A 20,617-nucleotide genomic window follows, 5' to 3' on the forward strand; every position below is an offset into this window, starting at 1 on the left:
AAGGCGTCAAAAAAATTTTTGACCTCAAAATGTCATAAAAAACGTCATAGTATAGTAAGGCGTCAAAATCGGACAAAAAAAGTCGAAAAAATTTTTGACCTCAAAATGTCATAAAAAACGTCATAGTATAGTAAGGCGTCAAAATCGGACAAAAAAAGTCAAAACATTTTTTGACCTCAAAATGTCATAAAAAACGTCATAGTATAGTAAGGCGTCAAAATCGGACAAAAAAAGTCGAAAAAAATTTTGACCTCAAAATGTCATAAAAAACGTCATAGTATAGTAAGGCGTCAAAATCGGACAAAAAAAGTCGAAAAAATTTTTGACCTCAAAATGTCATAAAAAACGTCATAGTATAGTAAGGCGTCAAAATCAGACAAAAAAAGTCAAAATTTTTTTTGACCTCAGAATGTCATAAAAAACGTCATAGTATACTAAGGCGTCAAAGTCGGACAAAAAAAGTCAAAAATTTTTTTGACCTCAAAATGTCATAAAAAACGTCATAGTATAGTAAGGCGTCAAAATCGGACAAAAAAAGTCAAACATTTTTTTGACCTCAAAATAAGGCGTCAAAATCGGACAAAAAAAGTCAAAAAATTTTTTGACCTCAGAATGTCATAAAAAACGTCATAGTATAGTAAGGCGTCAAAATCGGACAAAAAAAGTCAAAAAAATTTTTGACCTCAAAATGTCATAAAAAACGTCATAGTATAGTAAAGCGTCAAAATCGGACAAAAAAAGTCAAATTTTTTTTGACCTCAAAATGTCATAAAAAACATCATAGTATAGTAAGGCGTCAAAATCGGACAAAAAAAGTCAAAAAATTTTTTGACCTCAAAATGTCATAAAAAACGTCATAGTATAGTAAGGCGTCAAAATCGGACAAAAAAAGTCAAAAAATTTTTTGACCTCAAAATGTCATAAAAAACGTCATAGTATAGTAAGGCGTAAAAATCGGACAAAAATGTCAAAAAAATTTTTGACCTCAAAATGTCATAAAAAACGTCATAGTATAGTAAGGCGTCAAAAAAATTTTTGACCTCAAAATGTCATAAAAAACCTCATAGTATAGTAAGGCGTCAAAATCGGACAAAAATGTCAAAAAAATTTTTGACCTCAAAATGTCATAAAAAACGTCATAGTATAGTAAAGCGTCAAAATCGGACAAAAAAAGTCAAATTTTTTTTGACCTCAAAATGTCATAAAAAACATCATAGTATAGTAAGGCGTCAAAATCGGACAAAAAAAGTCAAAAAATTTTTTGACCTCAAAATGTCATAAAAAACGTCATAGTATAGTAAGGCGTCAAAATCGGACAAAAAAAGTCAAAAAATTTTTTGACCTCAAAATGTCATAAAAAACGTCATAGTATAGTAAGGCGTAAAAATCGGACAAAAATGTCAAAAAAATTTTTGACCTCAAAATGTCATAAAAAACGTCATAGTATAGTAAGGCGTCAAAAAAATTTTTGACCTCAAAATGTCATAAAAAACCTCATAGTATAGTAAGGCGTCAAAATCGGACAAAAATGTCAAAAAAATTTTTGACCTCAAAATGTCATAAAAAACGTCATAGTATAGTAAGGCGTCAAAATCGGACAAAAAAAGTCGAAAAAATTTTTGACCTCAAAATGTCATAAAAAACGTCATAGTATAGTAAGGCGTCAAAATCGGACAAAAAAAGTCAAAACATTTTTTGACCTCAAAATGTCATAAAAAACGTCATAGTATAGTAAGGCGTCAAAATCGGACAAAAAAAGTCGAAAAAAATTTTGACCTCAAAATGTCATAAAAAACGTCATAGTATAGTAAGGCGTCAAAATCGGACAAAAAAAGTCGAAAAAATTTTTGACCTCAAAATGTCATAAAAAACGTCATAGTATAGTAAGGCGTCAAAATCAGACAAAAAAAGTCAAATTTTTTTTTGACCTCAGAATGTCATAAAAAACGTCATAGTATACTAAGGCGTCAAAATCGGACAAAAAAAGTCAAAAATTTTTTTGACCTCAAAATGTCATAAAAAACGTCATAGTATAGTAAGGCGTCAAAATCGGACAAAAAAAGTCAAACATTTTTTTGACCTCAAAATAAGGCGTCAAAATCGGACAAAAAAAGTCAAAAATTTTTTTGACCTCAGAATGTCATAAAAAACGTCATAGTATAGTAAGGCGTCAAAATCGGACAAAAAAAGTCAAAAAATTTTTTGACCTCAAAATGTCATAAAAAACGTCATAGTAAGGCGTCAAAATCGGACAAAAAAAGTCAAAAAATTTTTTGACCTCAAAATGTCATAAAAAACGTCATAGTATAGTAAGGCGTCAAAATCGAACAAAAAAAGTCAAAAAAATTTTTGACCTCAGAATGTCATAAAAAACGTCATAGTCTTGTAAGGCGTCAAAATCGGACAAAAAAAGTCAAAAAATTTTTTGACCTCAAAATGTCATAAAAAACGTCATAGTATAGTAAGGCGTCAAAATCGGACAAAAAAAGTCGAAAAAATTTTTGACCTCAAAATGTCATAAAAAACGTCATAGTATATTAAGGCGTCAAAATCGGACAAAAAAAGTCGAAAAAATTTTTGACCTCAAAATGTCATAAAAAACGTCATAGTATAGTAAGGCGTCAAAATCGGACAAAAAAAGTCGAAAAAAATTTTTGACCTCAAAATGTCATAAAAAACCTCATAGTATAGTAAGGCGTCAAAATCGGACAAAAATGTCAAAAAAATTTTTTGACCTCAAAATGTCATAAAAAACGTCATAGTATAGTAAGGCGTCAAAATCGGACAAAAAAAGTCGAAAAAATTTTTGACCTCAAAATGTCATAAAAAACCTCATAGTATAGTAAGGCGTCAAAATCGGACAAAAAAAGTCAAATTTTTTTTTGACCTCAAAATGTCATAAAAAACGTCATAATATAGTAAGGCGTCAAAATCGGACAAAAAAAGTCGAAAAAATTTTTGACCTCAAAATGTCATAAAAAACGTCATAGTATAGTAAGGCGTCAAAATCGGACAAAAAAAGTCAAAACATTTTTTGACCTCAAAATGTCATAAAAAACGTCATAGTATAGTAAGGCGTCAAAATCGGACAAAAAAAGTCGAAAAAAATTTTGACCTCAAAATGTCATAAAAAACGTCATAGTATAGTAAGGCGTCAAAATCGGACAAAAAAAGTCGAAAAAATTTTTGACCTCAAAATGTCATAAAAAACGTCATAGTATAGTAAGGCGTCAAAATCAGACAAAAAAAGTCAAATTTTTTTTTGACCTCAGAATGTCATAAAAAACGTCATAGTATAGTAAGGCGTCAAAATTGGACAAAAAAAGTCAAACATTTTTTTGACCTCAAAATAAGGCGTCAAAATCGGACAAAAAAAGTCAAAAATTTTTTTGACCTCAGAATGTCATAAAAAACGTCATAGTATAGTAAGGCGTCAAAATCGGACAAAAAAAGTCAAAAAATTTTTTGACCTCAGAATGTCATAAAAAACGTCATAGTCTTGTAAGGCGTCAAAATCGGACAAAAAAAGTCAAAAATTTTTTTGACCTCAAAATGTCATAAAAAACGTCATAGAATAGTAAGGCGTCAAAATCGGACAAAAAAAGTCGAAAAAATTTTTGACCTCAAAATGTCATAAAAAACGTCATAGTATATTAAGGCGTCAAAATCGGACAAAAAAAGTCGAAAAAATTTTTGACCTCAAAATGTCATAAAAAACGTCATAGTATAGTAAGGCGTCAAAATCGGACAAAAAAAGTCGAAAAAATTTTTGACCTCAAAATGTCATAAAAAACGTCATAGTATAGTAAGGCGTCAAAATCGGACAAAAAAAGTCAAAATTTTTTTTGACCTCAAAATGTCATAAAAAACGTCATAGTATAGTAAGGCGTCAAAATCGGACAAAAAAAGTCAAATTTTTTTTTGACCTCAGAATGTCATAAAAAACGTCATAGTATAGTAAGGCGTCAAAATCGGACAAAAAAAGTCGAAAAAATTTTTTGACCTCAAAATGTCATAAAAAACGTCATAGTATAGTAAGGCGTCAAAATCGGACAAAAAAAGTCAAATTTTTTTTGACCTCAAAATGTCATAAAAAACGTCATAGTATAGTAAGGCGTCAAAATCGGACAAAAAAAGTCGAAAAAAATTTTGACCTCAAAATGTCATAAAAAACGTCATAGTATAGTAATGCGTCAAAATCGGACAAAAAAAGTCAAACATTTTTTTGACCTCAAAATGTCATAAAAAACGTCATAGTATAGTAAGGCGTCAAAATCGGACAAAAAAAGTCAAAAAATTTTTTGACCTCAAAATGTCATAAAAAACGTCATAGTATAGTAAGGCGTCAAAATCGGACAAAAAAAGTCGAAAAAAATTTTGACCTCAAAATGTCATAAAAAACCTCATAGTATAGTAAGGCGTCAAAATCGGACAAAAAAAGTCGAAAAAATTTTTGACCTCAAAATGTCATAAAAAACGTCATAGTATAGTAAGGCGTCAAAATCGGACAAAAAAAGTCAAATTTTTTTTTACCTCAGAATGTCATAAAAAATGTCATAGTATAGTAAGGCGTCAAAATCGGACAAAAAAAGTCAAAAAAAATTTTGACCTCAAAATGTCATAAAAAACGTCATAGTATAGTAAGGCGTCAAAATCGGACAAAAAAAGTCGAAAAATTTTTTGACCTCAAAATGTCATAAAAAACATCATACTATAGTAAGGCGTCAAAATTGGACAAAAAAAGTCGAAAAAATTTTTGACCTCAAAATGTCATAAAAAACGTCATAGTATAGTAAGGCGTCAAAATCGGACAAAAAAAGTCAAAAAAAATTTTGACCTCAAAATGTCATAAAAAACGTCATAGTATAGTAAGGCGTCAAAATCGGACAAAAAAAGTCAAAAAATTTTTTGACCTCAAAATGTCATAAAAAACGTCATAGTATAGTAAGGCGTCAAAATCGGACAAAAAAAGTCAAACATTTTTTTGACCTCAAAATAAGGCGTCAAAATCGGACAAAAAAAGTCAAAAATTTTTTTGACCTCAGAATGTCATAAAAAACGTCATAGTATAGTAAGGCGTCAAAATCAGACAAAAAAAGTCAAAAAATTTTTTGACCTCAAAATGTCATAAAAAACGTCATAGTATAGTAAAGCGTCAAAATCGGACAAAAAAAGTCAAATTTTTTTTGACCTCAAAATGTCATAAAAAACGTCATAGTATAGTAAGGCGTCAAAATCGGACAAAAAAAGTCAAAAATTTTTTTGACCTCAAAATGTCATAAAAAACGTCATAGTATAGTAAGGCGTAAAAATCGGACAAAAATGTCAAAAAAATTTTTGACCTCAAAATGTCATAAAAAACGTCATAGTATAGTAAGGCGTCAAAATCGGACAAAAAAAGTCAAAAATTTTTTTGACCTCAAAATGTCATAAAAAACGTCATAGTATAGTAAGGCGTAAAAATCGGACAAAAATGTCAAAAAAATTTTTGACCTCAAAATGTCATAAAAAACGTCATAGTATAGTAAGGCGTCAAAAAAATTTTTGACCTCAGAATGTCATAAAAAACGTCATAGTATAGTAAGGCGTCAAAATCGGACAAAAAAAGTCAAAATTTTTTTTGACCTCAAAATGTCATAAAAAACGTCATAGTATAGTAAGGCGTCAAAATCGGACAAAAAAAGTCGAAAAAATTTTTGACCTCAAAATGTCATAAAAAACGTCATAGTATAGTAAGGCGTCAAAATCGGACAAAAAAAGTCAAAATTTTTTTTGACCTCAGAATGTCATAAAAAACGTCATAGTATAGTAAGGCGTCAAAATCGGACAAAAAAAGTCGAAAAAATTTTTTTACCTCAAAATGTCATAAAAAACGTCATAGTATAGTAAGGCGTCAAAATCGGACAAAAAAAGTCAAATTTTTTTTGACCTCAAAATGTCATAAAAAACGTCATAGTATAGTATGGCGTCAAAATCGGACAAAAAAAGTCGAAAAAAATTTTGACCTCAAAATGTCATAAAAAACGTCATAGTATAGTAAGGCGTCAAAATCGGACAAAAAAAGTCAAATTTTTTTTTGACCTCAGAATGTCATAAAAAACGTCATAGTATAGTAAGGCGTAAAAATCGGACAAAAATGTCAAAAAAATTTTTGACCTCAAAATGTCATAAAAAACGTCATAGTATAGTAAGGCGTCAAAAAAATTTTTGACCTCAAAATGTCATAAAAAACGTCATAGTATAGTAAGGCGTCAAAATCGGACAAAAAAAGTCAAAAATTTTTTTGACCTCAAAATGTCATAAAAAACGTCATAGTATAGTAATGCGTCAAAATCGGACAAAAAAAGTCAAACATTTTTTTGACCTCAAAATGTCATAAAAAACGTCATAGTATAGTAAGGCGTCAAAATCGGACAAAAAAAGTCAAAAATTTTTTTGACCTCAAAATGTCATAAAAAACGTCATAGTATAGTAAGGCGTCAAAATCGGACAAAAAAAGTCAAAAATTTTTTTGACCTCAAAATGTCATAAAAAACGTCATAGTATAGTAAGGCGTCAAAATCGGACAAAATAAGTCAAAAATTTTTTTGACCTCAGAATGTCATAAAAAACGTCATAGTATAGTAAGGCGTCAAAATCGGACAAAAAAAGTCGAAAAAATTTTTGACCTCAAAATGTCATAAAAAACGTCATAGTATAGTAAGGCGTCAAAATCGGACAAAAATGTCAAAAAAATTTTTTGACCTCAAAATGTCATAAAAAACGTCATAGTATAGTAAGGCGTCAAAATCGGACAAAAAAAGTCGAAAATTTTTTTTACCTCAAAATGTCATAAAAACACGTCATAGTATAGTAAGGCGTCAAAAAAATTTTTGACCTCAAAATGTCATAAAAAACGTCATAGTATAGTAAGGCGTCAAAATCGGACAAAAATGTCAAAAAAAATTTTTGACCTCAAAATGTCCTAAAAAACGTCATAGTATAGTAAGGCGTCAAAATCGGACAAAAAAAGTCGAAAAAAATTTTGACCTCAAAATGTCATAAAAAACGTCATAGTATAGTAAGGCGTCAAAATCGGACAAAAATGTCAAAAAAATTTTTGACCTCAAAATGTCATAAAAAACGTCATAGTATAGTAAGGCGTCAAAATCGGACAAAAAAAGTCAAATTTTTTTTTGACCTCAGAATGTCATAAAAAACGTCATAGTATAGTAAGGCGTCAAAATTGGACAAAAAAAGTCGAAAAAAATTTTGACCTCAAAATGTCATAAAAAACGTCATAGTATAGTAAGGCGTCAAAAAAATTTTTGACCTCAAAATGTCATAAAAAACGTCATAGTATAGTAAGGCGTCAAAATCGGACAAAAAAAGTCGAAAAAATTTTTGACCTCAAAATGTCATAAAAAACGTCATAGTATAGTAAGGCGTCAAAATCGGACAAAAAAAGTCAAAACATTTTTTGACCTCAAAATGTCATAAAAAACGTCATAGTATAGTAAGGCGTCAAAATCGGACAAAAAAAGTCGAAAAAAATTTTGACCTCAAAATGTCATAAAAAACGTCATAGTATAGTAAGGCGTCAAAATCGGACAAAAAAAGTCGAAAAAATTTTTGACCTCAAAATGTCATAAAAAACGTCATAGTATAGTAAGGCGTCAAAATCAGACAAAAAAAGTCAAAATTTTTTTTGACCTCAGAATGTCATAAAAAACGTCATAGTATACTAAGGCGTCAAAGTCGGACAAAAAAAGTCAAAAATTTTTTTGACCTCAAAATGTCATAAAAAACGTCATAGTATAGTAAGGCGTCAAAATCGGACAAAAAAAGTCAAACATTTTTTTGACCTCAAAATAAGGCGTCAAAATCGGACAAAAAAAGTCAAAAAATTTTTTGACCTCAGAATGTCATAAAAAACGTCATAGTATAGTAAGGCGTCAAAATCGGACAAAAAAAGTCAAAAAAATTTTTGACCTCAAAATGTCATAAAAAACGTCATAGTATAGTAAAGCGTCAAAATCGGACAAAAAAAGTCAAATTTTTTTTGACCTCAAAATGTCATAAAAAACATCATAGTATAGTAAGGCGTCAAAATCGGACAAAAAAAGTCAAAAAATTTTTTGACCTCAAAATGTCATAAAAAACGTCATAGTATAGTAAGGCGTCAAAATCGGACAAAAAAAGTCAAAAAATTTTTTGACCTCAAAATGTCATAAAAAACGTCATAGTATAGTAAGGCGTAAAAATCGGACAAAAATGTCAAAAAAATTTTTGACCTCAAAATGTCATAAAAAACGTCATAGTATAGTAAGGCGTCAAAAAAATTTTTGACCTCAAAATGTCATAAAAAACCTCATAGTATAGTAAGGCGTCAAAATCGGACAAAAATGTCAAAAAAATTTTTGACCTCAAAATGTCATAAAAAACGTCATAGTATAGTAAAGCGTCAAAATCGGACAAAAAAAGTCAAATTTTTTTTGACCTCAAAATGTCATAAAAAACATCATAGTATAGTAAGGCGTCAAAATCGGACAAAAAAAGTCAAAAAATTTTTTGACCTCAAAATGTCATAAAAAACGTCATAGTATAGTAAGGCGTCAAAATCGGACAAAAAAAGTCAAAAAATTTTTTGACCTCAAAATGTCATAAAAAACGTCATAGTATAGTAAGGCGTAAAAATCGGACAAAAATGTCAAAAAAATTTTTGACCTCAAAATGTCATAAAAAACGTCATAGTATAGTAAGGCGTCAAAAAAATTTTTGACCTCAAAATGTCATAAAAAACCTCATAGTATAGTAAGGCGTCAAAATCGGACAAAAAAAGTCGAAAAAATTTTTGACCTCAAAATGTCATAAAAAACGTCATAGTATAGTAAGGCGTCAAAATCGGACAAAAAAAGTCAAAACATTTTTTGACCTCAAAATGTCATAAAAAACGTCATAGTATAGTAAGGCGTCAAAATCGGACAAAAAAAGTCGAAAAAAATTTTGACCTCAAAATGTCATAAAAAACGTCATAGTATAGTAAGGCGTCAAAATCGGACAAAAAAAGTCGAAAAAATTTTTGACCTCAAAATGTCATAAAAAACGTCATAGTATAGTAAGGCGTCAAAATCAGACAAAAAAAGTCAAATTTTTTTTTGACCTCAGAATGTCATAAAAAACGTCATAGTATACTAAGGCGTCAAAATCGGACAAAAAAAGTCAAAAATTTTTTTGACCTCAAAATGTCATAAAAAACGTCATAGTATAGTAAGGCGTCAAAATCGGACAAAAAAAGTCAAACATTTTTTTGACCTCAAAATAAGGCGTCAAAATCGGACAAAAAAAGTCAAAAATTTTTTTGACCTCAGAATGTCATAAAAAACGTCATAGTATAGTAAGGCGTCAAAATCGGACAAAAAAAGTCAAAAAATTTTTTGACCTCAAAATGTCATAAAAAACGTCATAGTAAGGCGTCAAAATCGGACAAAAAAAGTCAAAAAATTTTTTGACCTCAAAATGTCATAAAAAACGTCATAGTATAGTAAGGCGTCAAAATCGAACAAAAAAAGTCAAAAAAATTTTTGACCTCAGAATGTCATAAAAAACGTCATAGTCTTGTAAGGCGTCAAAATCGGACAAAAAAAGTCAAAAAATTTTTTGACCTCAAAATGTCATAAAAAACGTCATAGTATAGTAAGGCGTCAAAATCGGACAAAAAAAGTCGAAAAAATTTTTGACCTCAAAATGTCATAAAAAACGTCATAGTATATTAAGGCGTCAAAATCGGACAAAAAAAGTCGAAAAAATTTTTGACCTCAAAATGTCATAAAAAACGTCATAGTATAGTAAGGCGTCAAAATCGGACAAAAAAAGTCGAAAAAAATTTTTGACCTCAAAATGTCATAAAAAACCTCATAGTATAGTAAGGCGTCAAAATCGGACAAAAATGTCAAAAAAATTTTTTGACCTCAAAATGTCATAAAAAACGTCATAGTATAGTAAGGCGTCAAAATCGGACAAAAAAAGTCGAAAAAATTTTTGACCTCAAAATGTCATAAAAAACCTCATAGTATAGTAAGGCGTCAAAATCGGACAAAAAAAGTCAAATTTTTTTTTGACCTCAAAATGTCATAAAAAACGTCATAATATAGTAAGGCGTCAAAATCGGACAAAAAAAGTCGAAAAAATTTTTGACCTCAAAATGTCATAAAAAACGTCATAGTATAGTAAGGCGTCAAAATCGGACAAAAAAAGTCAAAACATTTTTTGACCTCAAAATGTCATAAAAAACGTCATAGTATAGTAAGGCGTCAAAATCGGACAAAAAAAGTCGAAAAAAATTTTGACCTCAAAATGTCATAAAAAACGTCATAGTATAGTAAGGCGTCAAAATCGGACAAAAAAAGTCGAAAAAATTTTTGACCTCAAAATGTCATAAAAAACGTCATAGTATAGTAAGGCGTCAAAATCAGACAAAAAAAGTCAAATTTTTTTTTGACCTCAGAATGTCATAAAAAACGTCATAGTATAGTAAGGCGTCAAAATTGGACAAAAAAAGTCAAACATTTTTTTGACCTCAAAATAAGGCGTCAAAATCGGACAAAAAAAGTCAAAAATTTTTTTGACCTCAGAATGTCATAAAAAACGTCATAGTATAGTAAGGCGTCAAAATCGGACAAAAAAAGTCAAAAAATTTTTTGACCTCAGAATGTCATAAAAAACGTCATAGTCTTGTAAGGCGTCAAAATCGGACAAAAAAAGTCAAAAATTTTTTTGACCTCAAAATGTCATAAAAAACGTCATAGAATAGTAAGGCGTCAAAATCGGACAAAAAAAGTCGAAAAAATTTTTGACCTCAAAATGTCATAAAAAACGTCATAGTATATTAAGGCGTCAAAATCGGACAAAAAAAGTCGAAAAAATTTTTGACCTCAAAATGTCATAAAAAACGTCATAGTATAGTAAGGCGTCAAAATCGGACAAAAAAAGTCGAAAAAATTTTTGACCTCAAAATGTCATAAAAAACGTCATAGTATAGTAAGGCGTCAAAATCGGACAAAAAAAGTCAAAATTTTTTTTGACCTCAAAATGTCATAAAAAACGTCATAGTATAGTAAGGCGTCAAAATCGGACAAAAAAAGTCAAATTTTTTTTTGACCTCAGAATGTCATAAAAAACGTCATAGTATAGTAAGGCGTCAAAATCGGACAAAAAAAGTCGAAAAAATTTTTTGACCTCAAAATGTCATAAAAAACGTCATAGTATAGTAAGGCGTCAAAATCGGACAAAAAAAGTCAAATTTTTTTTGACCTCAAAATGTCATAAAAAACGTCATAGTATAGTAAGGCGTCAAAATCGGACAAAAAAAGTCGAAAAAAATTTTGACCTCAAAATGTCATAAAAAACGTCATAGTATAGTAATGCGTCAAAATCGGACAAAAAAAGTCAAACATTTTTTTGACCTCAAAATGTCATAAAAAACGTCATAGTATAGTAAGGCGTCAAAATCGGACAAAAAAAGTCAAAAAATTTTTTGACCTCAAAATGTCATAAAAAACGTCATAGTATAGTAAGGCGTCAAAATCGGACAAAAAAAGTCGAAAAAAATTTTGACCTCAAAATGTCATAAAAAACCTCATAGTATAGTAAGGCGTCAAAATCGGACAAAAAAAGTCGAAAAAATTTTTGACCTCAAAATGTCATAAAAAACGTCATAGTATAGTAAGGCGTCAAAATCGGACAAAAAAAGTCAAATTTTTTTTTACCTCAGAATGTCATAAAAAATGTCATAGTATAGTAAGGCGTCAAAATCGGACAAAAAAAGTCAAAAAAAATTTTGACCTCAAAATGTCATAAAAAACGTCATAGTATAGTAAGGCGTCAAAATCGGACAAAAAAAGTCGAAAAATTTTTTGACCTCAAAATGTCATAAAAAACATCATACTATAGTAAGGCGTCAAAATTGGACAAAAAAAGTCGAAAAAATTTTTGACCTCAAAATGTCATAAAAAACGTCATAGTATAGTAAGGCGTCAAAATCGGACAAAAAAAGTCAAAAAAAATTTTGACCTCAAAATGTCATAAAAAACGTCATAGTATAGTAAGGCGTCAAAATCGGACAAAAAAAGTCAAAAAATTTTTTGACCTCAAAATGTCATAAAAAACGTCATAGTATAGTAAGGCGTCAAAATCGGACAAAAAAAGTCAAACATTTTTTTGACCTCAAAATAAGGCGTCAAAATCGGACAAAAAAAGTCAAAAATTTTTTTGACCTCAGAATGTCATAAAAAACGTCATAGTATAGTAAGGCGTCAAAATCAGACAAAAAAAGTCAAAAAATTTTTTGACCTCAAAATGTCATAAAAAACGTCATAGTATAGTAATGCGTCAAAATCGGACAAAAAAAGTCAAACATTTTTTTGACCTCAAAATGTCATAAAAAACGTCATAGTATAGTAAGGCGTCAAAATCGGACAAAAAAAGTCAAAAAATTTTTTGACCTCAAAATGTCATAAAAAACGTCATAGTATAGTAAGGCGTCAAAATCGGACAAAAAAAGTCGAAAAAAATTTTGACCTCAAAATGTCATAAAAAACCTCATAGTATAGTAAGGCGTCAAAATCGGACAAAAAAAGTCGAAAAAATTTTTGACCTCAAAATGTCATAAAAAACGTCATAGTATAGTAAGGCGTCAAAATCGGACAAAAAAAGTCAAATTTTTTTTTACCTCAGAATGTCATAAAAAACGTCATAGTATAGTAAGGCGTCAAAATCGGACAAAAAAAGTCAAAAAAAATTTTGACCTCAAAATGTCATAAAAAACGTCATAGTATAGTAAGGCGTCAAAATTGGACAAAAAAAGTCGAAAAATTTTTTGACCTCAAAATGTCATAAAAAACATCATACTATAGTAAGGCGTCAAAATTGGACAAAAAAAGTCGAAAAAATTTTTGACCTCAAAATGTCATAAAAAACGTCATAGTATAGTAAGGCGTCAAAATCGGACAAAAAAAGTCAAAAAAAATTTTGACCTCAAAATGTCATAAAAAACGTCATAGTATAGTAAGGCGTCAAAATCGGACAAAAAAAGTCAAAAAATTTTTTGACCTCAAAATGTCATAAAAAACGTCATAGTATAGTAAGGCGTCAAAATCGGACAAAAAAAGTCAAACATTTTTTTGACCTCAAAATAAGGCGTCAAAATCGGACAAAAAAAGTCAAAAATTTTTTTGACCTCAGAATGTCATAAAAAACGTCATAGTATAGTAAGGCGTCAAAATCAGACAAAAAAAGTCAAAAAATTTTTTGACCTCAAAATGTCATAAAAAACGTCATAGTATAGTAAGGCGTCAAAATCGGACAAAAAAAGTCAAAAAATTTTTTGACCTCAAAATGTCATAAAAAACGTCATAGTATAGTAAGGCGTCAAAATCGAACAAAAAAAGTCAAAAAATTTTTGGACCTCAGAATGTCATAAAAAACGTCATAGTCTTGTAAGGCGTCAAAATCGGACAAAAAAAGTCAAAACATTTTTTGACCTCAAAATGTCATAAAAAACGTCATAGTATAGTAAGGCGTCAAAATCGGACAAAAAAAGTCGAAAAAATTTTTGACCTCAAAATGTCATAAAAAACGTCATAGTATATTAAGGCGTCAAAATCGGACAAAAAAAGTCGAAAAAATTTTTGACCTCAAAATGTCATAAAAAACGTCATAGTATAGTAAGGCGTCAAAATCGGACAAAAAAAGTCGAAAAAAATTTTTGACCTCAAAATGTCATAAAAAACCTCATAGTATAGTAAGGCGTCAAAATCGGACAAAAATGTCAAAAAAATTTTTTGACCTCAAAATGTCATAAAAAACGTCATAGTATAGTAAGGCGTCAAAATCGGACAAAAAAAGTCGAAAAAATTTTTGACCTCAAAATGTCATAAAAAACGTCATAGTATAGTAAGGCGTCAAAATCGGACAAAAAAAGTCAAAATTTTTTTTGACCTCAAAATGTCATAAAAAACCTCATAGTATAGTAAGGCGTCAAAATCGGACAAAAAAAGTCAAATTTTTTTTTGACCTCAGAATGTCATAAAAAACGTCATAGTATAGTAAGGCGTCAAAATCGGACAAAAAAAGTCGAAAAAATTTTTTTACCTCAAAATGTCATAAAAAACGTCATAGTATAGTAAGGCGTCAAAATCGGACAAAAAAAGTCAAATTTTTTTTGACCTCAAAATGTCATAAAAAACGTCATAGTATAGTAAGGCGTCAAAATCGGACAAAAAAAGTCGAAAAAAATTTTGACCTCAAAATGTCATAAAAAACGTCATAGTATAGTAATGCGTCAAAATCGGACAAAAAAAGTCAAACATTTTTTTGACCTCAAAATGTCATAAAAAACGTCATAGTATAGTAAGGCGTCAAAATCGGACAAAAAAAGTCAAAAAATTTTTTGACCTCAAAATGTCATAAAAAACGTCATAGTATAGTAAGGCGTCAAAATCGGACAAAAAAAGTCGAACATTTTTTTGACCTCAAAATGTCATAAAAAACGTCATAGTATAGTAAGGCGTCAAAATCGGACAAAAAAAGTCGAAAAAATTTTTGACCTCAAAATGTCATAAAAAACGTCATAGTATAGTAAGGCGTCAAAATCGGACAAAAAAAGTCGAAAAAATTTTTGACCTCAAAATGTCATAAAAAACCTCATAGTATAGTAAGGCGTCAAAATCGGACAAAAATGTCAAAAAAATTTTTTGACCTCAAAATGTCATAAAAAACGTCATAGTATAGTAAGGCGTCAAAATCGGACAAAAAAAGTCGAAAATTTTTTTTACCTCAAAATGTCATAAAAACACGTCATAGTATAGTAAGGCGTCAAAAAAATTTTTGACCTCAAAATGTCATAAAAAAGATCATAGTATAGTAAGGCGTCAAAATCGGACAAAAAAAGTTGAAAAAATTTTTGACCTCAAAATGTCATAAAAAACGTCATAGTATAGTAAGGCGTCAAAATCGGACAAAAAAAGTCGAAAAAATTTTTGACCTCAAAATGTCATAAAAAACCTCATAGTATAGTAAGGCGTCAAAATCGGACAAAAATGTCAAAAAAATTTTTTGACCTCAAAATGTCATAAAAAACGTCATAGTATAGTAAGGCGTCAAAATCGGACAAAAAAAGTCGAAAATTTTTTTTACCTCAAAATGTCATAAAAACACGTCATAGTATAGTAAGGCGTCAAAAAAATTTTTGACCTCAAAATGTCATAAAAAAGATCATAGTATAGTAAGGCGTCAAAATCGGACAAAAAAAGTTGAAAAAATTTTTGACCTCAAAATGTCATAAAAAACGTCATAGTATAGTAAGGCGTCAAAATCGGACAAAAATGTCAAAAAAATTTTTTGACCTCAAAATGTCATAAAAAACGTCATAGTATAGTAAGGCGTCAAAATCGGACAAAAAAAGTCGAAAAAAATTTTGACCTCAAAATGTCATAAAAAACGTCATAGTATAGTAAGGCGTCAAAAAAATTTTTGACCTCAAAATGTCATAAAAAACGTCATAGTATAGTAAGGCGTCAAAATCGGACAAAAAAAGTCGAAAAATTTTTTGACCTCAAAATGTCATAAAAAACATCATACTATAGTAAGGCGTCAAAATCGGACAAAAAAAGTCGAAAAAATTTTTTGACCTCAAAATGTCATAAAAAACATCATACTATAGTAAGGCGTCAAAATTGGACAAAAAAAGTCGAAAAAAATTTTGACCTCAAAATGTCATAAAAAACGTCATAGTATAGTAAGGCGTCAAAATCGGACAAAAAAAGTCAAATTTTTTTTTGACCTCAGAATGTCATAAAAAACGTCATAGTATAGTAAGGCATCAAAATTGGACAAAAAAAGTCGAAAAAATTTTTGACCTCAAAATGTCATAAAAAACGTCGTAGTATAGTAAGGCGTCAAAATCGGACAAAAAAAGTCAAAAAAATTTTTGACCTCAAAATGTCAAAAAACGTCATAGTATAGTAAGGCGTCAAAATCGGACAAAAAAAGTCAAAAATTTTTTTGACCTCAAAATGTCATAAAAAAACATCATAGTATAGTAAGGCGTCAAAATCGGACAAAAAAAGTCGAAAAAATTTTTGACCTCAAAATGTCATAAAAAACGTCATAGTATAGTAAGGCGTCAAAATCGGACAAAAATGTCAAAAAAAATTTTTGACCTCAAAATGTCGTAAAAAACATAGTATAGTAAGGCGTCAAAATCGGACAAAAATGTCAAAAAAATTTTTGACCTCAAAATGTCATAAAAAACATCATAGTATAGTAAGGCGTCAAAAAAAATTTTGACCTCAAAATGTCATAAAAAACGTCATAGTATAGTAAGGCGTCAAAATCGGACAAAAAAAGTCAAAATTTTTTTTGACCTCAAAATGTCATAAAAAACGTCATAGTATAGTAAGGCGTCAAAATCGGACAAAAAAAGTCGAAAAAATTTTTGACCTCATAATGTCATAAAAAACGTCATAGTATAGTAAGGCGTCAAAGTCGGACAAAAATGTCAAAAACATTTTTGACCTCAAAATGTCATAAAAAACGTCATAGTATAGTAAGGCGTCAAAAAAATTTTTGACCTCAAAATGTCATAAAAAACGTCAGTATATTAAGGCGTCAAAATCGGACAAAAAAAGTCGAAAAATTTTTTGACCTCAAAATGTCATAAAAAACATCATACTATAGTAAGGCGTCAAAATTGGACAAAAAAAGTCGAAAAAATTTTTGACCTCAAAATGTCATAAAAAACGTCATAGTATAGTAAGGCGTCAAAATCGGACAAAAAAAGTCGAAAAAATTTTTGACCTCAAAATGTCATAAAAAACGTCATAGTATAGTAAGGCGTCAAAATCGGACAAAAAAAGTCAAAAAATTTTTTTGACCTCAAAATGTCATAAAAAACGTCATAGTATAGTAAGGCGTCAAAATCGGACAAAAAAAGTCAAAAAATTTTTTGACCTCAAAATGTCATAAAAAACGTCATAGTATAGTAAGGCGTCAAAATCGGACAAAAAAAGTCGAAAAAATTTTTGACCTCAAAATGTCATAAAAAACGTCATAGTATAGTAAGGAGTCAAAATCGGACAAAAAAAGTCGAAAAAAATTTTGACCTCAAAATGTCATAAAAAACCTCATAGTATAGTAAGGCGTCAAAATCGGACAAAAAAAGTCGAAAAAATTTTTGACCTCAAAATGTCATAAAAAACGTCATAGTATAGTAAGGCGTCAAAATCGGACAAAAAAAGTCAAATTTTTTTTTGACCTCAGAATGTCATAAAAAACGTCATAGTATAGTAAGGCGTCAAAATCGGACAAAAAAAGTCAAAAAAAATTTTGACCTCAAAATGTCATAAAAAACGTCATAGTATAGTAAGGCGTCAAAATCGGACAAAAAAAGTCGAAAAATTTTTTGACCTCAAAATGTCATAAAAAACATCATACTATAGTAAGGCGTCAAAATTGGACAAAAAAAGTCGAAAAAATTTTTGACCTCAAAATGTCATAAAAAACGTCATAGTATAGTAAGGCGTCAAAATCGGAAAAAAAAGTCGAAAAAATTTTTGACCTCAAAATGTCATAAAAAACGTCATAGTATAGTAAGGCGTCAAAATCGGACAAAAAAAGTCGAAAAAAATTTTGACCTCAAAATGTCATAAAAAACGTCATAGTATAGTAAGGCGTCAAAATCGGACAAAAAAAGTCGAAAAAATTTTTGACCTCAAAATGTCATAAAAAACGTCATAGTATAGTAAGGCGTCAAAATCGGACAAAAAAAGTCGAAAAAAATTTTGACCTCAAAATGTCATAAAAAACGTCATAGTATAGTAAGGCGTCAAAATCGGACAAAAAAAGTCGAAAAACTTTTTGACCTCAAAATGTCATAAAAAACGTCATAGTATAGTAAGGCGTCAAAATCGGACAAAAAAAGTCAAATTTTTTTTTGACCTCAGAATGTCATAAAAAACGTCATAGTATAGTAAGGCGTCAAAATCGGACAAAAAAGTCGAAAAAAATTTTGACCTCAAAATGTCATAAAAAACGTCATAGTATAGTAAGGCGTCAAAATTGGACAAAAAAAGTCGAAAAAATTTTTGACCTCAAAATGTCATAAAAAACGTCATAGTATAGTAAGGCGTCAAAATCGGACAAAAAAAGTCGAAAAATTTTTTGACCTCAAAATGTCATAAAAAACGTCATAGTATAGTAAGGCGTCAAAATCGGACAAAAAAAGTCAAAATTTTTTTTGACCTCAAAATGTCATAAAAAACGTCATAGTATAGTAAGGCGTCAAAATCGGACAAAAAAAGTCAAAAATTTTTTTGACCTCAAAATGTCATAAAAAACGTCATAGTATAGTAAGGCGTCAAAATCGGACAAAAAAAGTCGAAAAAATTTTTGACCTCAAAATGTCATAAAAAACGTCATAGTATAGTAAGGCGTCAAAATCGGACAAAAAAAGTCAAATTTTTTTTTGACCTCAGAATGTCATAAAAAACGTCATAGTATACTAAGGCGTCAAAATCGGACAAAAAAAGTCGGAAAAAATTTTGACCTCAAAATGTCAAAAAAAACGTCATAGTATAGTAAGGCGTCAAAATCGGACAAAAAAGGTCGAAAAAATTTTTGACCTCAAAATGTCATAAAAAACGTCATAGTATAGTAAGGCGTCAAAATTGGACAAAAAAAGTCGAAAAAATTTTTGACCTCAAAATGTCATAAAAAACGTCATAGTATAGTAAGGCGTCAAAATCGGACAAAAAGGTCGAAAAAATTTTTGACCTCAAAATGTCATAAAAAATGTCATAGTATAGTAAGGCGTCAAAATCGGAAAAATAAGTGATTTTTTTTAAGACCTCAAAATGTCATAAAAAATTTAGTATGGAAATTTGGTATGGCACTGAATGACATTTTTTGATACTCAATAGTATCGAGGCAATCCGTCCAAATTGTTAAGTGTTACCTACAACAACCCTGCATCCCCTTGTTTTGTGTGTGTGTTTCTGTCAGGAAGGCAACTAAAGAAAGTCTAGTTGAAACCAGCAGCAGCATCACTGAAGGTTTGATGTCCATCAGTAGGATGATGGCTGAACAGGTCAAGCAGAGCGAGGACACTATCAACACACTGGGTAAAAAAAAAAAATCCTAACTACTACTTCTACTTTTGTCTTTATATAGTTGTGTCTTCCCTCTCAAACCTTTAATACCCCTCCTCCTCTTCCTCCTCACCACAGCCACTTCCTCTAGAACGGTGCAGGAAACCAACGAAGAGTTTAAAAACATGACAGGGAACATCCACCTGGGGAGGAAACTGATCCTGAAGTACAACCGGCGGGAGCTTACAGACAAGCTGCTCATCTTCCTGGCTCTGGCGCTCTTCTTCGCAACCGTCCTCTACATCCTTAAGAAACGTCTCTTCCCCTTCATTTAGCCAACCCGCCGGATCAACCACCTGCTCACAAGGAGAATGTTTTCCAGGTATTTTACTCAGCAGGAAGATACCACAAGGATTTATAGCAGGTATGGAGTTTAAACATGGACTACATGTACATGGAGAGTTTGAAGCAGTTTTGAAACTGGACTGCAGCACAGAGAAACTGTTAGGTGAAAAATGTTACCTTGTTTAGCAACCTCGTTTTTAGCTTGAACAAAATGCAACACGTGTTAATAAGATGGATATGAAGGGTTTTGTAAGATCAACTTAAGTGAAAGGGGCATATTGACTAAAACTGGCATTATGAGGTTTCATACAACAACATGGGTGGGTTTAAAGCCTCAGTATGCTTCTTGACACTGTTGTAAGGCAAAAGAGTTTATACTTGTTGCAAATGGCTGCAGTCAAAAGTATGCCAACCTTTGTCTGTTGGAATCATGCTGCTGTGCAGTCTTGCTGTGGCAATTTGCACAATTCGAGATAAGGCCACAAACTTTCAGACACTTTCCCTGCTCAAAGGCCTTCGTGGTTTTGCACGAAAAGTGACAAAAGTAAGAGAAAAGATCAGATCCTGCTTATTTTCACCACCTCTGCACGCCTGACCTGATGTTGCGTGAAGGACACTTTGAAGCATACTGAGGCATTAATATTTCATCTGGCATTCAGAACTAATGTATGCAAGAACCTTCTTTTGTTTACTTTTTGTCAAAGTATAGTCTGTGTCCGTTTGTGCTGACGCGAGATAGTGTGTATGTTTGTCTGCTTTGGACGGTTGTTTTAAAGATACTGTCATTTACATTTTACCTTGTGCCTTTCTTCCATCCAATCACACGTCCAGACTACTGAACCAGACTACTGCTGTGCTCAGTCAGTGTGTGAATGTTAAACAGAAGGTCTGTTTGTTAAGATAAAGTTGAATGTATTTCTAAAATATGCAGGTTAATGTTGTTATGCAGCATTACCACAGATGTGCCAGTAGATGGCAGAATACCCAACGTTATGTCACCATCAGAGACGCAACACTGCATTTGTGTAAAAAACATGTTAAACAGGTCAGGACTAACGTAATAAACATGCTTCTCTCTGTCCAGTGACATCATTAGAGTTTATTTAATTTCAATCAAATCTGCTTACAAATGTATTTTTAGATTCATT

The 20,617-nt window shown here is 30.4% G+C and overlaps 1 protein-coding gene across 1 annotated transcript in view; it reads left to right on the forward strand.

Annotated features, from left to right (window-relative positions):
* bnip1b (BCL2 interacting protein 1b) overlaps positions 1 to 20,593 on the forward strand; it is a 43,523-nt gene extending 22,930 nt beyond the window's left edge. The window contains exons 5-6 of the mRNA XM_041051296.1: positions 19,039 to 19,157; positions 19,263 to 20,593. Coding sequence (XP_040907230.1) covers positions 19,039 to 19,157; positions 19,263 to 19,459 — 316 coding nt within the window. The 3' untranslated portion in view covers positions 19,460 to 20,593. The remainder of the gene's footprint in view (positions 1 to 19,038; positions 19,158 to 19,262) is intronic.
* Positions 20,594 to 20,617: the final 24 nt, after the last annotated feature.

The sequence above is a fragment of the Toxotes jaculatrix genome, chromosome 12, assembly GCF_017976425.1.
Source record: "Toxotes jaculatrix isolate fToxJac2 chromosome 12, fToxJac2.pri, whole genome shotgun sequence".
Lineage (NCBI taxonomy): Eukaryota > Metazoa > Chordata > Actinopteri > Toxotidae > Toxotes > Toxotes jaculatrix.